The sequence below is a fragment of the Nicotiana attenuata genome, chromosome 7, assembly GCF_001879085.1.
Source record: "Nicotiana attenuata strain UT chromosome 7, NIATTr2, whole genome shotgun sequence".
NCBI lineage: Eukaryota > Viridiplantae > Streptophyta > Magnoliopsida > Solanales > Solanaceae > Nicotiana > Nicotiana attenuata.
In genome coordinates, this window is record NC_031995.1 from 93,016,196 (window position 1) to 93,033,277 (window position 17,082).

The window sequence follows — 17,082 nt, forward strand, 5'->3', positions numbered from 1 at the left end:
GATGGTTGCAATGTAGTTACGGTTTAATATTATAAATCCCACATAGTTGCATTCCCTTTCCGTTGATAAGAAACTTCTTTGGTCGAATCCAACAATCATTATTAAATCATATAGTGTCATCATAATTACAAAAGTACATTTGCTGTCAAGGTATAAGTCTTTTTTATCCCAATTTAAGACTAACTATGCTTTGCTAAACTCACATGGTCAAAGTTGACACAGTTTTTAAAGTGAGAATTAAAATTTGTACTCATTATATTAAAACTGAGTTTAAGGGCCACAGATAAACGGAAAAGAAATAAGAGCTTGTGGTTTGAACAAAACTTTTGCATAATATCAGGTCAAAGTAAAGCATCCAAGAAAATATTTGTCAATCATATGAAAAGAGTAAGGAAAAAGAAAATGTAAATGGAGAAGTATTGGGGAACATCAGTACCATTATTAAATTTTTTTACTAAGAACATTTAGCTTTAAACAGAATGAATTGCCTCTTTTTAGCAATCATACTTTGTGATTGAAATGACTGTACTAATACTTAGAATGGAAAATGATTAGAACGTTCTAACCTACATTTACACTCGCCATTAGCACTACCTTAAGAGCTTAGTCTGTATATCAGAAAACAAAAGTTTAGAAAGTACAAAGGTAAATAATAAGTAATGAATTAACTCTAAGAAAGTCAAGACATCCACATCCAAATTGAGAAATTAATGAACTAATATACTCAATCGTATGAATATAACAGAATACCAATACAAATGGGACTAACTAGCCCAGAGTGAAACAGTAAAAATTTACCACATTCGATGTTCATACTTAAATCATATCAATATACATGGTTAAGCAATTTAATTAGAAGAAAATACAAAAGAAGTCTATAAACATACACGTGTATCTAAAATTCCTTGACAGACTTTTCATTTTTTAAGAAGCTATTGTGGATCATAGATCACACTCTTCAAGAACGGCGATGTCAACGGAGATCATTAATAGAAGTATCACTATCTCAATAATATACACAATACTCGAAATATACATCTAATTTAACCAGAGCTATTGTCGGTGTGTCAGATTTTAAAAATATTCTACTTACAGTGCTATTAGGTCCTTTGCCCATTTTCACATTGCCAGTAAAGAAACAAAAAGTGACATTTTGGGTCAAAAGGTATGGCAAAGCTCATCTGCTAGTAGATGATGAAGACAAGCTAACTGTCAATTTATGTATAAAATGCCAAACAGAAATGTCATTTCATATTATCAAACTTGGAAAAGTATAGCAGTAGTATTATCAGCCCATGCCGCTGCCTGGTGTATTATTACACACGGGGTCACCAAGATTGAAAGTTGGTGTCGCGTTAAGGAGAGAATAAAGTGGGAAAAAAAATATAATAAATCAAAAGTACAGGATTGGCTTTAGATGTTACAAGCACACTAGGTGTGTACTACAGTGCATACAACTTCTTTCTATACTTGTTTCCATGGCTTTTCATATTACCTAATATCAGGTTTGGGGTTGAGTGAACCTTGTGTTAGGAGGAGAGTTGTTATAATGAGTATTCTCTTCTTGGTTAATGGAACTACAAATGACTCAGGTATGGAGGACGTTACTGTTTGATTGTTCTACCGGTTACTCTGGCTCACACCAGGTCGATATTCTCCAATTCCAAGCAAGTCCTGTAAATGTTTAGACTCATTGAGTTGCTTAACAAACTAACTTATGATAGCACAGTATTGATGATTATTAAAAGGAATAAACAGTCCAAACAGCAGAAAGTGAATGGTACAGATAGATATGACTGGCAAGAACAAGAACACAGATAAGGAAAGTATGCCATAATTTAAAAAGGGCAGCCCAGTGCACAAAGCATCATGCATTCATGCAGGGTCTGGGGAAGTGCCGCACCCAATTGGTGTGATGTAGACAGCCAACCTAATGCAAGCATTAGTGGCTGCTTCCACGGCTCGAACCCATGACCTATAGGTCACACGGAGACAACTTTACCGTTGCTCCAAGGCTCCCTTCATGGACCATGCACTTTCAATATGCAAAATGCCTGTATAAATGGGGAAAAGAACACTGATAGAAAGCTTCTATGTTCTTCTTCATATCCTCCACTACTTTGTGCCATACAATTGGTTTAGCAACAGATCACTGTTCTACTTTCCTACGAGAATGGAAAGGGTGACCCTATAAAGATTTCACAGTCTTTTGTCAAACACATGAACCATGCTTAGTTCTACAGAAACTTAGTATTGAAATAGAATTTAGGTGTTGCAAGAATTTCATATTTGTTAGGATGAACTATAGAGAAATAGAGCCGGAAAGTGGAGACCATCTGACTCCAGAAATAGTGCTCCGGTTAGCAAATTAAAATCAAGTGACTTAAAGTAGTATAAAATTGTAGAACCAAACTATATGTAAGTCCATCTCAATTTGCGACAAAGGCAAGAGGGAAGCTAGTAAAGACACAAACAGCCATATGTTTAGGCTCTCACATATCTAGTCTACTACTAAGTTCAGGCTAGATCACGACTCAAAGTAATAATGTTAGGCTTGACAGCATCACGAGAGCCCAAAAAACTGAAATAAGCCTCAAAGCAGTTTTACTTTTTTAGCTTATCTATACACCTTATATGGATGAAACAACACCAGAGACCCTACTCACAAAGAACAATGAATTCATCCCCAAAAAAACAAGATGGAGTTGCAGGCAATCGACAACAGTAAAGCCTAAAATCATTTTAGAAATTGCTCCACCAACACATAAGCTGTGAGCAAGACTGAGAACTAGTAAAACGAATTAAACGAGGAACAACAACTTATCTTTTATAGTGTTCCGAAGGTAGGAGATTTATGTACCTGACATGCTTTATTTTTGGCTCTGGTTTCTGCCGTGCTGGGAATGTCATGATTTGGTTTTAGAAACTTCTTCTCCCGCCGCTCACATGAACCCCATCCATCTGAGAACCTACCGCCTCTACAAACAAACCAAAGAAAGGGCAAAATGGATCAAGCTGAAAAGAATCTAGCAAAGCAACATGTTTCAATAGGAACAGTGAGAGAGTCAAAAGAACATACTGCATGTACGCTCGAACTATAAATTCAGCACGCAGGACATTACGGTTCTCATCAAATTCGATGGTCTTGTCTTTAATTTCATATGATAGATTGAAGTAAAAGGATATCTTCCTCCAACCTGCACAAAAATGATGCTGTTTATGCAGTAAAATTTAGCTGAGAGTAGAAGAAACCAATGACCCAAGCTTGATAACTTACCAGCTTTTTTTATGAAGGGATTTCCAGAAATCATAGTGTAGTCACCTTTCTCCAGAATCTGTGAATTGTTGAATTGCTTAAACCCTGATGAAATCATATTCATGCATACACCAAAATTTCATGACAAAACAACAGCAGTAATTGCTGTTATAGATGTTAACAGAAACTGACAGGCAGTGTAGTTCTATTTATCTTGAAGGTGACTTGTAACAGGCTATTTTAGTAAAGGTGCAGACGTTGCACAGATTTTTAGGAGATAGTCAAGTTTTCCCTTGAAATTCGAAGATTTTTCGTGCAATGATCTGCTGATCCAATTTAGTACAAAATGCTATGCTCATCAATTCCTTGTACTTCTCTACTACCGTATTCTCCATTGTTTCTCTTGATTCAGTTTTTCTTCAATTACTATCAAATTCCAATCCTCTTTAGGAAGCGGAAATACTTCCATTAATGGAAATTTGATATCACAAGACTATAGAGAACAAGAGATGACATTTCTTGTGATGCCAAAAGAAGTATAATGTTCAATGAGGAGATGAGACAAGTCTATTGCCAAGAAAATCAAATTTATGGAAAAATGGGAATGAAACCTAAAAATCTGCAAACGATATATCTTATTAATATGCTAAAGAAATATAGGTGAAGGCAAATATCATGACAAGAAGACAGAAACACTTAAGATCTTCACTTAGAGCGCATTGGAATAGATCAATGAACAGAAAGCTAAGTAAAATTACTACTTACAACTACATTGAGAAAGAGGCTATTATGCACTACCAATTCCTGTTAATACTCTACTATCTTTTTCTCCAAAGTTTCTCTTGATTCAGCTTTCTTTCATTTATAATCAAATATCAATGTTGTTTAAGTTGCTGACGTACTTCACTTAACCATTGGAGATAATTTGAAATCACAAGACTATAGAGAACAAGAGATGACATTTCTTCCAATGCCAAAAGAAGCATAATGTTCAATGAGGAGAAGAGACAAGTCTCACCAAGAAAATGAAATCATGGAAAAATGGGAACGAAATCTTATAAATCTACGAATAGCATACACCTTACTAGTATCATAAATGCAAAATAGGTGAAGACAGGGATCATACAAGAGAAAACAGAAACACTTATAAAGCTTTCTCTTCAAGTACATTGAAATAGCTCAACGAACAGAAAGCAAACTTACTACTTATATCTACATTTGAAAAGTGGCTATTATGCACTATAATAAAATTCTACATATGAAAATAGATTATACTCACATAACAACAGATAAAATAGCAAATTCATGCTAAATTTCAGATTGATGACATCATTTATCATCAGGGGCGGAGGTAGAGATGAACCCAGTAGTTTTTACTTACATTCTGTATTTGTTAGAAAGTTTATTAAATATGTATAAATATCTAATTGCGAACCCAGTAATCAAGAAGAGCTATGAGCCCCGAGGGTAGTTCAGAACCCATTAAACTTAAAATCCTGGCTCCGCCTCTGTTTATCATGTCATAGCTCTCTAGCTAAATTAATATATCTAGACAATTTGCTGGACTAATGATATACGCAGTAGCGATTCCACGAAATCGAACAAATATGATAAAATAAAATGAAAATTGATGAATTTTACCGCCATAGCTGCATTTTGATACTCCTTGAACAGAGAAACAGATGGAAACTGACCGGCCAAGCTATGCCTCATGACGCCATCTCCATCCGGAGAACTTTCCGATCCAATCGGACTGTTATAGTTTTGATCATACTGCGATACCGGAACCAGAACCGGGGACCTCCTCGTCACTGGCGGCGACGAATAATTAGTCACGTTCGGCGTGCGCTGCACGTGCTTTACTACCGCCATCGGTTTCAGACTCGTCTCTTTCAGTTCCGAAACGCAGTTAGTGTTTGACCTGGAGATTTTCTGCGGCCGGTGATTTAGTACCTCACCGTCACGGTGATGATTCTGGAAGTTTCTAGGATTAGACTGTGGAGAAGGATTTGGAATGTGAAGAGGCCGAATTGGAGAGTGATTGTAAGGTAGAGATTTGCGGTATTTGGAGACAGTGGTGGTGGTGGAGGCGGAAAGTGAGGCGGCGGCGGCGGCGGAGTCGATCACCGCCCATAATGCGGCGTCGTCTAGGTCCTTATCGTCAATAGCGTAACTCATCGGAGAGTTTATTTCTGTATTTTCGAATTTGAAAAAAGAGTATAAGGAAAATCTTTTTCCAGAAGTTTATGGCTTTATGCTATGAAAAACGGAACTTCGCGTGAGCTAAGCTTCTGCTGCTTCACTGAGCTTTGCGGATTGGGAATGTGAGTTGAGGAACCATGCCGCGCTGTTGAAGAATTTCAAATTTGAAATGGGTCATACGACACCGTAGGGAAGTTTGTCCCATGACAATGCCTGTTTTTTCTTTTTCCTTTATTTGCTTTTTGTCCGCTTTAGTTTTTATTTTCAAAATTTATAGACTTTTTTCTTTTCATGTAGTAGTAGTAATTAACAGGATATCAGTTTAACACCCAACTATTGCCAAGAGAGAGTGAGACAGAGTCTACCTTCTCTTTTACGCTCTGATTGGATCATTGTTCCTCATCGCTTTATAATGTATTGTAACGTATTGTATTATTTTATGAATATAATGTTTGGATAGATCGTATTGTTTGTTATTGTTAAATAATATTTTGTTGTTTGGTTTGACTGTATCGTATTGTACTGTAATTGATAAGTTTACCAAAATACCCTCAATTATTTAAATATTAAATTTATCAAAAATTATGCATAAAAATAATTGAAAACACAAGAAGGCAAAACACCTTAAGAAAGCAGAACAAAAGAGCGAGACAAAAGAAGGCAAAACAAAGGAGCATATCTAGTTAGAATTGAGTTAAAGCAAATTAGTAGAAAAAATAAAACGGGGGGCGGCAAAACACTTTTAAGGTTGGCGGCAGAAGTTCTGGAAAAAAACAAAGTAGGTTATAGGTTGGAGATTTGGAGTTAAAATAGAAAAAAAAGGTAAAAGATAAAATAGAATTGTGCAATAATAAGTTAGGACATAACTGGAAAGAAAAATAGGAAACAATCCCACCACACCAAATCGGTTGTTTCAAAAAAGGGGACTTTTTATTGTTCCGGAAGAATGTATTTAACAATACAATACAACTAAAACAATCAAACAAATATTGTTTTGGAATAACAATACAATAAGATACAACGGGGAACAACCATAACAAGCTGTTAAGTACAAGATCTTACCTTCGGCGTTTTGTATGGGCACCACCGAAAATCTGCAAACTCTCCTCTCTCTCTTCTGTATTTTTGCATTATTTTTTCAAGAAAAAAGTAAGCATTAAAGTGTGATTTGCTCTGCCGTTTGAGTTCGCCGAAATTCTATGATTTGTCGTGCCTCTATCACAGAATAGTTATTTCATTTTATCCTGGAAGGAATTAATCTGAAACACTAGAAAACTGTGAGGGGATTAAATTTCTTAAGGACACATCCAGTTAGTTACTTTTTCTATTACAAATAAAAATACAATTCTCCCTCAAATACGAATCAAATATGAATACTAGATTGGAGTTTACAAAGCCCCTTATTGGATTTGAACCGATGACTTACGCCTTACCATAGCGTTTCACAAGAAACTTGTGGGCTCAAAAAATTTTCTGTTTTGTTTGTTAAACTAACTTTTTAGCCCAAAATTAGTTTTCGCGGTCAAAGCTAATATTAAAGAAAATCAGGTTACTAACAACCAAATTTTACTTCACTTTCCTAAAAATGCAGGAATAAAATAAATAACTAAAATTATAAATAAAAGAAATAAAGCTTATTGTTGATTGCCAAATTCTCCCAGAATTACGGATTGGAATCTTGAATCAAGTAAAATAAAAGACTGATTGCATATAATGGTAAGTGTTCATATGATCGTACAAAATGAGGTAAGGGTCCTTATATAAGGTCACACAGCTATAACGGTTTCCTTACTTAATTCTGACCCGTTATTAACATTCATTGCCTTAATTATCCGTTACTAAATTTACTTGTAACGGTTATGGTAATAATAGAGGATCGCGTATAATTAGGGCTAATGCTGATTCTCTTTTCATATTTACAGCCGATTCATGAATCTTCCCATTTTATGGTCTTCATGCACCTCGTGCCTATTCCATCTTTTTCAGCTGTCAGATTCGGTATCTTCTCTAATAAAATACCATGGGTATTTTATCCTCGCCTTTTTGTCTTCCTTTATTGACCCAATATAAGTGCCATCTGTCACAAGGTGTTGATCCACGTGTCATACCTTTTTTTCACCAATACAGATAGTCCCCCCACTTTCTGAACATTCTCAACTAAATAATCGAGAAGTGGTAAGTTCATTTTATGGCGGGAATGTCTTGTCTCCTCTTCCCAACTATCATAATTCTTTCTTCAGAAACGATGAGACGTACATCCTTTCCATTTAATGCTCAGGATACGTGTCTTGTTATAATTGGTTCTACAATTTTCAGCGCTTTTTTAGGGTTTTCTGCGGTTGCATCAATTTTATGTGACGGTTCCATGATGATGGTTCATAATGACAGTTCTTCCTTATAAATCGTATCGTATGCAACTTTGAAAAAATTTTCTTCTTTCTTGCATTCATATTTAAACTCTTCTTTCAATTCTTCCTCTTTCTTTGTATTTTCGTCATTAAAGATGACTTCCCGTTCTTCAAATACTTCTTCATCATCGGACCCCTGTAAGGTAGTGATTGTTGATGAACTTCCTCCCTCTTCTGCACTAACTAGAAATAGAAGAGGCGATAGACTTTGTAGCTTAGGCTCTCTATCTAACCGTAGTTCTACCCCTTCGCAGAAGAGTACTGCAAAACCTTCTTCTTCTAGAGCAAGAACTTCCATAACTCCTAGATCCTCCACTAGAGGTAAAGACCACAATGAACGCATGCGAGAGCCCACTGTGTCCGAAATTGTCCTCAAAAATTTTCTTTCATATCAGATCGTGGAGCCATGAGAAAATAGGTTTCTTCTATAACATCACTAACCATGCTGATCACTACCCCAGTTTGATCACTTCTGGTCTACTTCCCTTACTTCATCATGAATGCAACTGGAAACTAAATTTTCCAGTGGTAACCCCTGGTGCTGATGATAGAATTACCTCTTATCGTGAAGGTTATTCGTTTATTTATACTTACCTTTTTACTTTAGGGTTCAACTCTCCTATCGACCCAGTAATCATTGAATTTTGTCATTACTTCAATATCTGCCTTTTCCAAATAGATCTGATCATGTGGAGGCCAGTAGCTTGCCTTTGCTATTTGTCAAATATGGTCTCCACTCCTTTTACTTTTCGTCACTTACTCCATCTATACTCCCCAATCTCTTTCGCGGGGGTGTTTTCTCTTTCGTGGCAAGGAGTAAGAGAGTTTTAGTCAGCCCCGAGGATGATTGTGACCGTGGTTGGTATGCCCGATTTGTAGCTGTTTTCACTCGTGACTTAGTGGGTGATGAGAATATGTCCTTCCCTGAGAAGTGAAAATTCGCACGTGAGCATTTTTTTTCTATTTTTTTTGTTTCTCTCAAGGTTTCAATCTTTCTTACACGCATTTATGTTTATTTTTCAGCAATCATGAAAGTTTTCGGATAAATCCCTAACTTTCGTGATTGAGTAGCAAAAATATTGACTGCTGCTCCCATGGACCAGAGATCATGGAAATTTCTTTCTTGGAAGTTTTTATGAAAAGTGAAGACCCGCGGTATTCTTTATTACCATGGTTTTTTTCCTTTGTTCTTTTCTTTTTCCTTTGATTCTTTTTGTTTTTGCTGTTTCTAGGGTTTGCCATTCGTGGCATCAGCCTCGCTTCTGTTCCTTCTGCTAGGATTTCTATTAGCTCTGCTCAAAAACAAATTCTAAGCGTATCTTCTTCTAAGAGGAAGAATGCTGAAGCACGTGACTCCGAAGAAGAAGAAGAAGATAATGAAGATGGTTAATTAGTGAGGAAGCCACGAGCCAGAAGACACGTGGTTTTAGATGATGAAGCCACTGTTTCTCAAGACCGGCCTTCAGGATCCGTGCCTTTCAGTCTTGTTGATAAACCAGAGAGTGTCCACTTGGACTTCTCTAAGAATGAAGATGTTGACCATTCTTGCAATCCCCCCTCAAGTCCTGTTGATAGACTTTTCGTCCAAGGATTTGAGGGGGAAGAAGACTTTGGCCCCATTTCTGAAGAGTCACCATTTGCTGCTCTTCCAATGACCCAAGTTACTACTCCTGTTAATTCTCTCATTTCTTCTGCTACCTTACCTGAAGCCGCCCTTGTTGTCGTTCCTGCCGCTACTTCTCATGAAAAAGTCGGACCTTCTAGCAGTAGACAAGGCATGGAAAAGGTTTTGAATGAAGTCCCCGATGGTGGGAATCTGTTAAAGAAATCAAGTTGAGTTGTTGTATGGTTGAAACCATTGATAGTGTAACACTCCATAAATTTGGATTAGGTGTGGATGTTTTAGATGAGTATTAATTTGATATTTTAGACATGTGAAATCCTATCGGATGAGTATGGGTGGAAATAGTTGTTTTGGAATCAAGAAGGAGAGTGAGGCGCATAAGATTCGATAAAATCGACTAAGTTTATGCAAAGTATGGCTTTCAGCCTGATTTCGTGGAATTCTGTTAGGCATTTGACAAAACTCAAAACATAAAATTTGTAACCCTTTGAATTACTTTCTAATAGTATATTATTCAGCCCGAACGGATCTATATGCAAAAAGTTATGCCCATTTTACTGGACAATGCACAGTATGCGCGCCCAGCTCATCTCATGCGTGACTGCGCATTTGTGGCAGTGCTACTGCCCTTGTTGCACATTCAGGTGTGCGTTTTGGCCTTCATCTGCATAGGATCGCACTCGGGGGGTCGTTTTAAAAGCCCTACTTCGTCCACCACACCCCAAAACATGAACACTTGCTCTAGAAAGGGAAGCTCTCAAGAACCTAACTTTCTCCAAGGCCCCCCCCCCAACCAATCATCCAAGGTAAGTTATAATGATGATTCTAAGTTAATTTTTATTCTCCAACACCTTATAACATGGGTAAACTCTTCAAAACATTAGACATTTGATTGGGGCATCAATGTTGAGAAAAGAAACCTTAGAGCTGGAATTCAAGAGGATTGAACGTCAAAAGGGTAATATCTTCACCCTCTAATTGATTATGGTATTGAATTAATGATTAAAGACTCTAAGTTCATGAGATATGAGTTGATGAGTTTGATCGACAAGCATGAACGGTTATAAGTTTGGATTGTTGATTGTTGATTATGGGCTAAGGATGGTGTTTATCTTATGGGTGATGAAGAATGATATTGATTATAAGTAATTTGAGATTTTAGAATTCATCTAGAAGCAAGAGAATGAGTTGTTGGGTGTATAAGCACCATTAATGAGGGCTATGAGGCTTACACCCATAAGGCGTTTGATAAATGCCTAAGTGACGACAATATGAGTATTATTGCTAATATGGAATCTCTTTGACTTTTAGTAATATAGATTAAAGTTGAAAGGGTTGGCGAATGTTGTATTACGCTCAAGAGCAAGAAGTTAAGGTGTGTGTGGATAACTCTCTATGTTTGGGAATATTAATGACTCTTCTTACACTACGTTTCTTTTACGACTTACTAATTGCCTCAGAAATATAGTTAAGCTTAATTCCCTGAATAGTTGTAGAACTTCTATTCTCTAGCTTCCTAACTCGTTCATGGCTTTCATTCTGAACGTTGTGAGATCAGTGCATAATCAATATAGACTTGGGTTTGATGCCCATGAGTCTCAGTCTAGATTACTCAGCATGTCATAAACAATTGAAGTTTTAGTTTTCATAATCAGTTCATGAATACATGTCTCAGTCTAGTCCTATTCAGTATTCCAGTATCATGTAGCTCAGTATGATTCAGTATTTCAGCATCACATATTGCAGTATGATTCTCAGTTCCTGAATTTAACTCCCTGAATGTTGAACACCTGTATTTGGGCCTGAGGCCGTAGTTTATGCTTTATGCATGTTTGGGCCTGAGGTCGTAGTTTATGTTTATGTATTTTTGGGCCTGAGGTCGTAGTTATGTATACGTATACTTGGGCCCGAGGCCGTAGCTTGTGCACATATATTGGGCCCGAGGTCGTAGTTTGTTCAGATAAACAGGTGGTTCATCATTCAGAAGAGGGAGTATTCATATCCTTACTTCTTTTTTTCAGTTATCAGTTATCAGTTCGGTTTCAGTTTCAGCAGTTATCATTTCAGTTATCAGTTATCCGTTCTCAGTTATCAGCTCAGTTTTAGTTTCAGCATTTATAGTTCATTCTTTTTGTTGTTTTACATACTAGTGCAATTCAAATGTACTGACGTCCCTTTCGCCCGGGGCCTGCATCTCATGATGTAGGTAATGATTTACAGGTTGATGATTCAGAGCCCTAGGATTCTCTACCAGCTATTTCATGGGTCCCAGTTCTTTCAGGGCATTATTATTACTTTACAGTCTTTCAGTATTTACAGACAGCCAGTGTTTTCTGTACGTCATTAGAGTCTTCACAGACTAGAGTACAGTTAGATAGAGTCGCAGGCTTTTCATGGTAAGCAATGTTGGCTACATGTATGTTTCAGACTTAAATTAGTGTTTTCGCACTTGATTTACATCATTTATACTTTCAATATATCAACATGTATTTGTTTATCTTCCGCATTCAGTATGTTATGATATCACATGTTGATTCAGCCAGCCAGTTGGTTCGTTCGTTCACATGTAGTCAGGCACCGGGTGCCGTATTATGTCCAGGCATGTTCGGGGTGTGACAGATAGGGCCCGTGGAAAGGGAGAAACTTGAGTCCCACCCTCAAAGTATATCCTTATTTCCTTATATTTCTTTCTTTTCTTCTAGGTTTATAACTTTTCTTCCTTGTCTCTCTATAGATCAATATAACAGGTACAAAGCTCATGAGAAGGATATCCCGGACTGACCAGCAAGTGATTGAGCTGAGCACCAAAGCTGATAATTGGAAGGAATAGTTTGAAAGCCATCAACTTGAAAAGGACGTTCTCTCTGAAGAAAAAGGGGCTTTGGAGCAACAGCTGAAAATAACCACCGCTGCATTAGCATTTTTGAAAGCCTCTTACAATTAAGTTGAAAAGGACAAGGACATATCAGGATCTTCATTTGCTAAGCAGCATTCAAAGGCAACTGAGGAGATTAGAAACTTGAAAGAGCTTTTAAATCAGAAGGAGGTGTGTGCGGGTGATTTAGTATAGATGCTCAACCAAGCTCAAGAGGATCTCCATGCCTCTTCTGATAAAATCCAGTTCCTTGAGGGTTCTCTTGAACCTTTGAGGGCATCCTATGAAGCTTCGGAAGTTGAGAAGAAGACTTGAGGGTTGAAATTGAACAATTGGAAAAATATTATGAAGCTCTTGAAGACAAGCTAACACTTGATGTTAGCTAGGCTTTTTTGAATAGCCGTCTCGAGATTTTGACCGAAGCTAACCAGGAGGGTTTTGACCTTAATGCTGAAATTGCCAAAACTAAGGAAGAAATTGAGAAAACTCAGCAACGCCAAAGCTTCTCGACACCCGAGGATGATAGTTCGAAAGGTGATGGAGATGGACCCGCTCCTGGTCAAGCCGATGCCCAACCTTCGTCTTCTCAAGTTGATCCTTCTACCCCCGTTGATGATGCTCCTTAATTTTTTTTAACCCTTTGTCTTAGAAGTGACTTTTGTTGGTGTTTGTTGAAACTTTTTTGTTTTTGTTTCCAAGTTGTTTTTGGGAAGTTTTCCCCTCCCTATTTTTGGGATGTTGACATTAATATCTTTTAGTAGCATATTATGCTTTTTTGCTCTTTAAGTTTTCGAGCTTATACTTGCATTCAAAAATACTTTAGTAGTCTGCTTCTTTAATATGCACGAATTTTTTATTATAAAATAGAGCCCTTTTATATTAACAACACTAATGAAGATGACGTCTCACCTTCATATTAATGCAAAGATATGAACTATGAGTAATTTGAAGAAGTTTTATTTTTTAACCTTCAAACAAATATTCATGTAAAACATTTTCATAACTGCTTTCTTTATAGTAGGTTTACAACTACTGGTGTATTTTCCCGTGACTAACTCTATGGTCTTAACCTAAAAGCTCGGGGGAGTTTTTTGTAGGTTCTTCAACTCTTTGCTGCCCATTCTTTGTGCGAGCTTGAAAATTTGACATTTTCTTCAAGGTTTTTTCTTTGGCTAACCTATGTTCATGGTGTACATCTTATTTTCTTGTGTACTTCTCCATATGCATAGTCCCCCCAGTGTTTGAGCATTCAAGCATGAGGTCTTGAACACTTGATCAGCTCCTTACTTTGGCTCTTTCCCTGAAAAAGAAAATACACACGGGACTCGGAGTTAATTTTTTAGATAATGACTGCTTAGCCCTTGCCATCAGAATTGTTGTAACCTAGATCGGGAATAATTAATTATTCTATGTGTCTTTCGGGTTTAATATCATCATCTGGTACGGGCTAGCTTTTTGCCTGTCGTCTAAAATGGTTAGTAAAACTTAAATGAACAAAGTAAAAAATGAACTTCAATGATACTTCACTGTGGTATTAACTTCTTTAGATGTAATACTTCTTCAAATGGACTACATTCCAATTGGATGGTAATACCTTGCCATCCATAGTTTCCAACTCGTACGCTCCTTTTCCAGCAATGCATTTAACTCTACACGGGCCTTCCCAATTCGGACTCAGCTTTCCTGCATTTGCCACTTGTGTTGATTGAAACACTTTTTTGAGTACAAAGTCCACAATCTTTAAATATCTGAGGTTTGTCTTCCTATTATAGTACCGTTCAATTCTCTGCTTTTGTGCTGCCATCTGAATCAAAGCTGCCTCCCTTCTCTCTTCTGTCAAATCTAAGTTTGTACGGAGTTCTTCTTTGTTTGAGGCTTCATTTGTATGCATGTACCTTGTTCTCGGTTCTCCTATCTCCACTGGAATTAAAGCCTCAGTTCCATATACGAGCAAGAATGGGGTTTCTCCCGTGCTTATTTTTGTCATGGTTTGGTAAGCCCATAATACCCTCGATAGTACTTCTGGCCACTTGCCTTTTGATTCTTCCAATCGCTTCTTCAAGTTGTTGATGATGGCCTTATTTTTCAACTCAGCTTTGTTTGACCAAAAAGTGTAAAACTTTTACTAAACTAATTAGATAAAAGGATAGAGGGTAAACAGAGAGAATATTTGGGAGAATATTCCCTCTAGAGATCCCAATACAAAACTAGTTGTTACTATTATCTGCTCTACTCGACCTCGACTGTGGTTGACTGCTTGGCAACTCGTACTGTTGATTACTGGCTGTCCTCGGCGACATTGCCCATGATACGTTGTAAATTATTCATGATGATCACCTCTTCGTGTCGAAAATTTCCTCGGTCGGATTTTGACCCATACAAGCTTGACCGTTAGCTACAAGATGATAAGGTGCTGAAGTAATTTGTTTAGTTTTCCAACTTTTAAAAAAATCAGTAACCTTCACACCTAGGAATTGCGGCCTATTATCGCAGATGATTTCCTTTGGGACTCCAAATTGACATATTATATTTCTCCAAATGAAGTCCATAACTTCCTTTTCTCTTACTTGTTTAAAGGCACCCGCTTCTACCCATTTTGAGAAATAATCCGTTAGAATTAACAAAAATCATAACTTTCCCTTGGCTTGAGGCAGAGGACCTACGATATGTATCCCCCATTTCATGAAAGGCCACGGAGATATGATTGAATGTACCAATTCTGTTGGTCTATTCATATTCACTTATCGCACCTTGCTTCAAAATTTTTCTACTTCATTTTCCATTTTTGGCCAATAATATCCTGCTCTTATTAGTGTTTTCACCAACGATCTTCCCCCGGTATGATTAACATAATGCCCTCGCGCATTTCTCTCATTACATATTCAGTTTGTGAAGGTCTAAGCCGTGCTAAAGGTCCTCCAAAAATTTTGCGATACAAATTCCCCTCTATTAGGCAATATTGAGCAGCTTTCGACCGTAGCAATTGGGATTTCTTTTTTTCCTCGGACAAAATTTCAAGCTGCAAAAAGTTCACAAACTTGTTTCTCCAATCCCAAGTTAAATTATTAAAATTTACCTCATTCTTGATTTGGTCAAGGGCTTAATGGAACAAGTGTACCACAATTGCATTTTCTGCATTAGACGCATCAGCTACGGATGCCAGACTTGCCAATGCATCAACTTTTGCCTTTTCTGTGATGACCCTAAAGGTCATCTCTTGTTTTAGAAGTCAAAACTATGTTCCGAGGCCTTGAAAACCTCTTTTTGACTTACCTCGGTTTGCGTGCGCAGTCCGGGCGCATTTCCGGAAAGTTTTTATGTGAAATTTTAGAAAAATAATGAAATTGGCCTTTAAAATTGATTAAAGTTGACTTTGGTCAACATTCTTGGTAAACGGACCCGGACCCGTGATCGGATGATATTGTAGGGTCCATAGTAAAATATGGGACTTGGGCGTATACCCGGAATCGAATTCCGAGGTCCCAAGCCCGAGAAAAGAATTTTTACAGAAAATTGTTTGCTGGAAAATATAAAGGTTTCTAGAAGTGAAATGATGCATTTTCTTGATGGTATCAAGCCTGTATCTTAGTTCTGGAGCCCGGTACAAGTTTAAAATAATAATTAAGTTGAATCTGTGAAATTTGGCAAGAATCGGAATTGGTTTGGTATAAATCAACCAATAGTTGAGAAAATGGAAATTTCAATGTTCTTGGGTAATTTCATGAATTTGAGGTTAGATTCGTAGTCGTTGATGTTATTTTCATGATTCGATCGCACGAGCAAGTCCGTATGATATTTTTAGACTTGCGTGCATGTTTGGTTTGGAGTCCCGAGGGCTCAGATGAGTTTTGGATAGGCTACGGGGTGAATTGGACTTAGGAGGTTCAGATTTTTCATCCGGTATGTGTTGCAGGCTCTGATCTCGCAATTGCGAGGTCAGCTGTCGCAATTGTGAGCCTATCAGGCATGGGAATTGCAAGGACTTCATCGCAATTGTGAGGAAGTCTGGCCAGCATTTGATCGCATTTGCGATCTCCCCTTCGCAAATGCGAAGTCATCAGGGGAGGTCAGTCATCACAATTGCGACTAATTGTTCGCAATTGCGAAGAGAGCATGGCAGGCCTACCTTCACATTTGCGAAGCTTGGGCCGCATTTGCGAACCTGTCATTGCAAATGCGATAACTCCGCCTGTGTAAATTCCAACTTAGACGGGATTTTCTTCATTTTTCAAACTCCCTCAAACCATAAGCTCTCTTGGGCGATTTTCCAAAGAAAGGTTCTTCCCCAAATCATAGGTAAACAACTTCTAACTTATTTTCTTCAATCTATAACATCTTTTTACATGATTTCACTTCAAAGTGTAGGGTTTTCATGGGAATTGGGTGTTTTTGGGTAGAAGTTAGGATTTTCAAATTTTGGGAATTTGGACCTCAATTTGAGGTCTGATTTCAAAACTAATTGCATATTTGAGTTCGCGAGTGAATGGGTGATCAGGTTTTGGTTCGAACTTCAGGTTTTGACCAAGCGGGCCTGGGGTCGGGTTTTGACTTTTTGGGGAAATCATTGGGAAATCTATTTTCATGCATTAGATTTGGTTTATTTAGCTTTTATCGATGTTATTAAGTAAATTATGACTAGATACAGGCGAATTTGAAGTGGAACCGAGAGGTAAAGGGGTAGTTGAGGCTTAATCTTGTCCGTGGAATCGAGGTAAGT

General features: G+C 37.5%; 1 protein-coding gene across 1 annotated transcript; it reads right to left on the reverse strand.

The window, feature by feature from the left end:
- On the reverse strand, positions 1,235-5,613 carry LOC109229493. Its single transcript, XM_019394952.1, has 5 exons — positions 4,898-5,613; positions 3,278-3,335; positions 3,080-3,197; positions 2,861-2,978; positions 1,235-1,674 (listed from the first exon to the last, which is right to left on the reverse strand). Exons 1-5 carry the CDS (start codon positions 5,432-5,434, stop codon positions 1,621-1,623), a joined length of 885 nt encoding a protein of 294 aa, XP_019250497.1. The 5' UTR covers positions 5,435-5,613; the 3' UTR covers positions 1,235-1,620.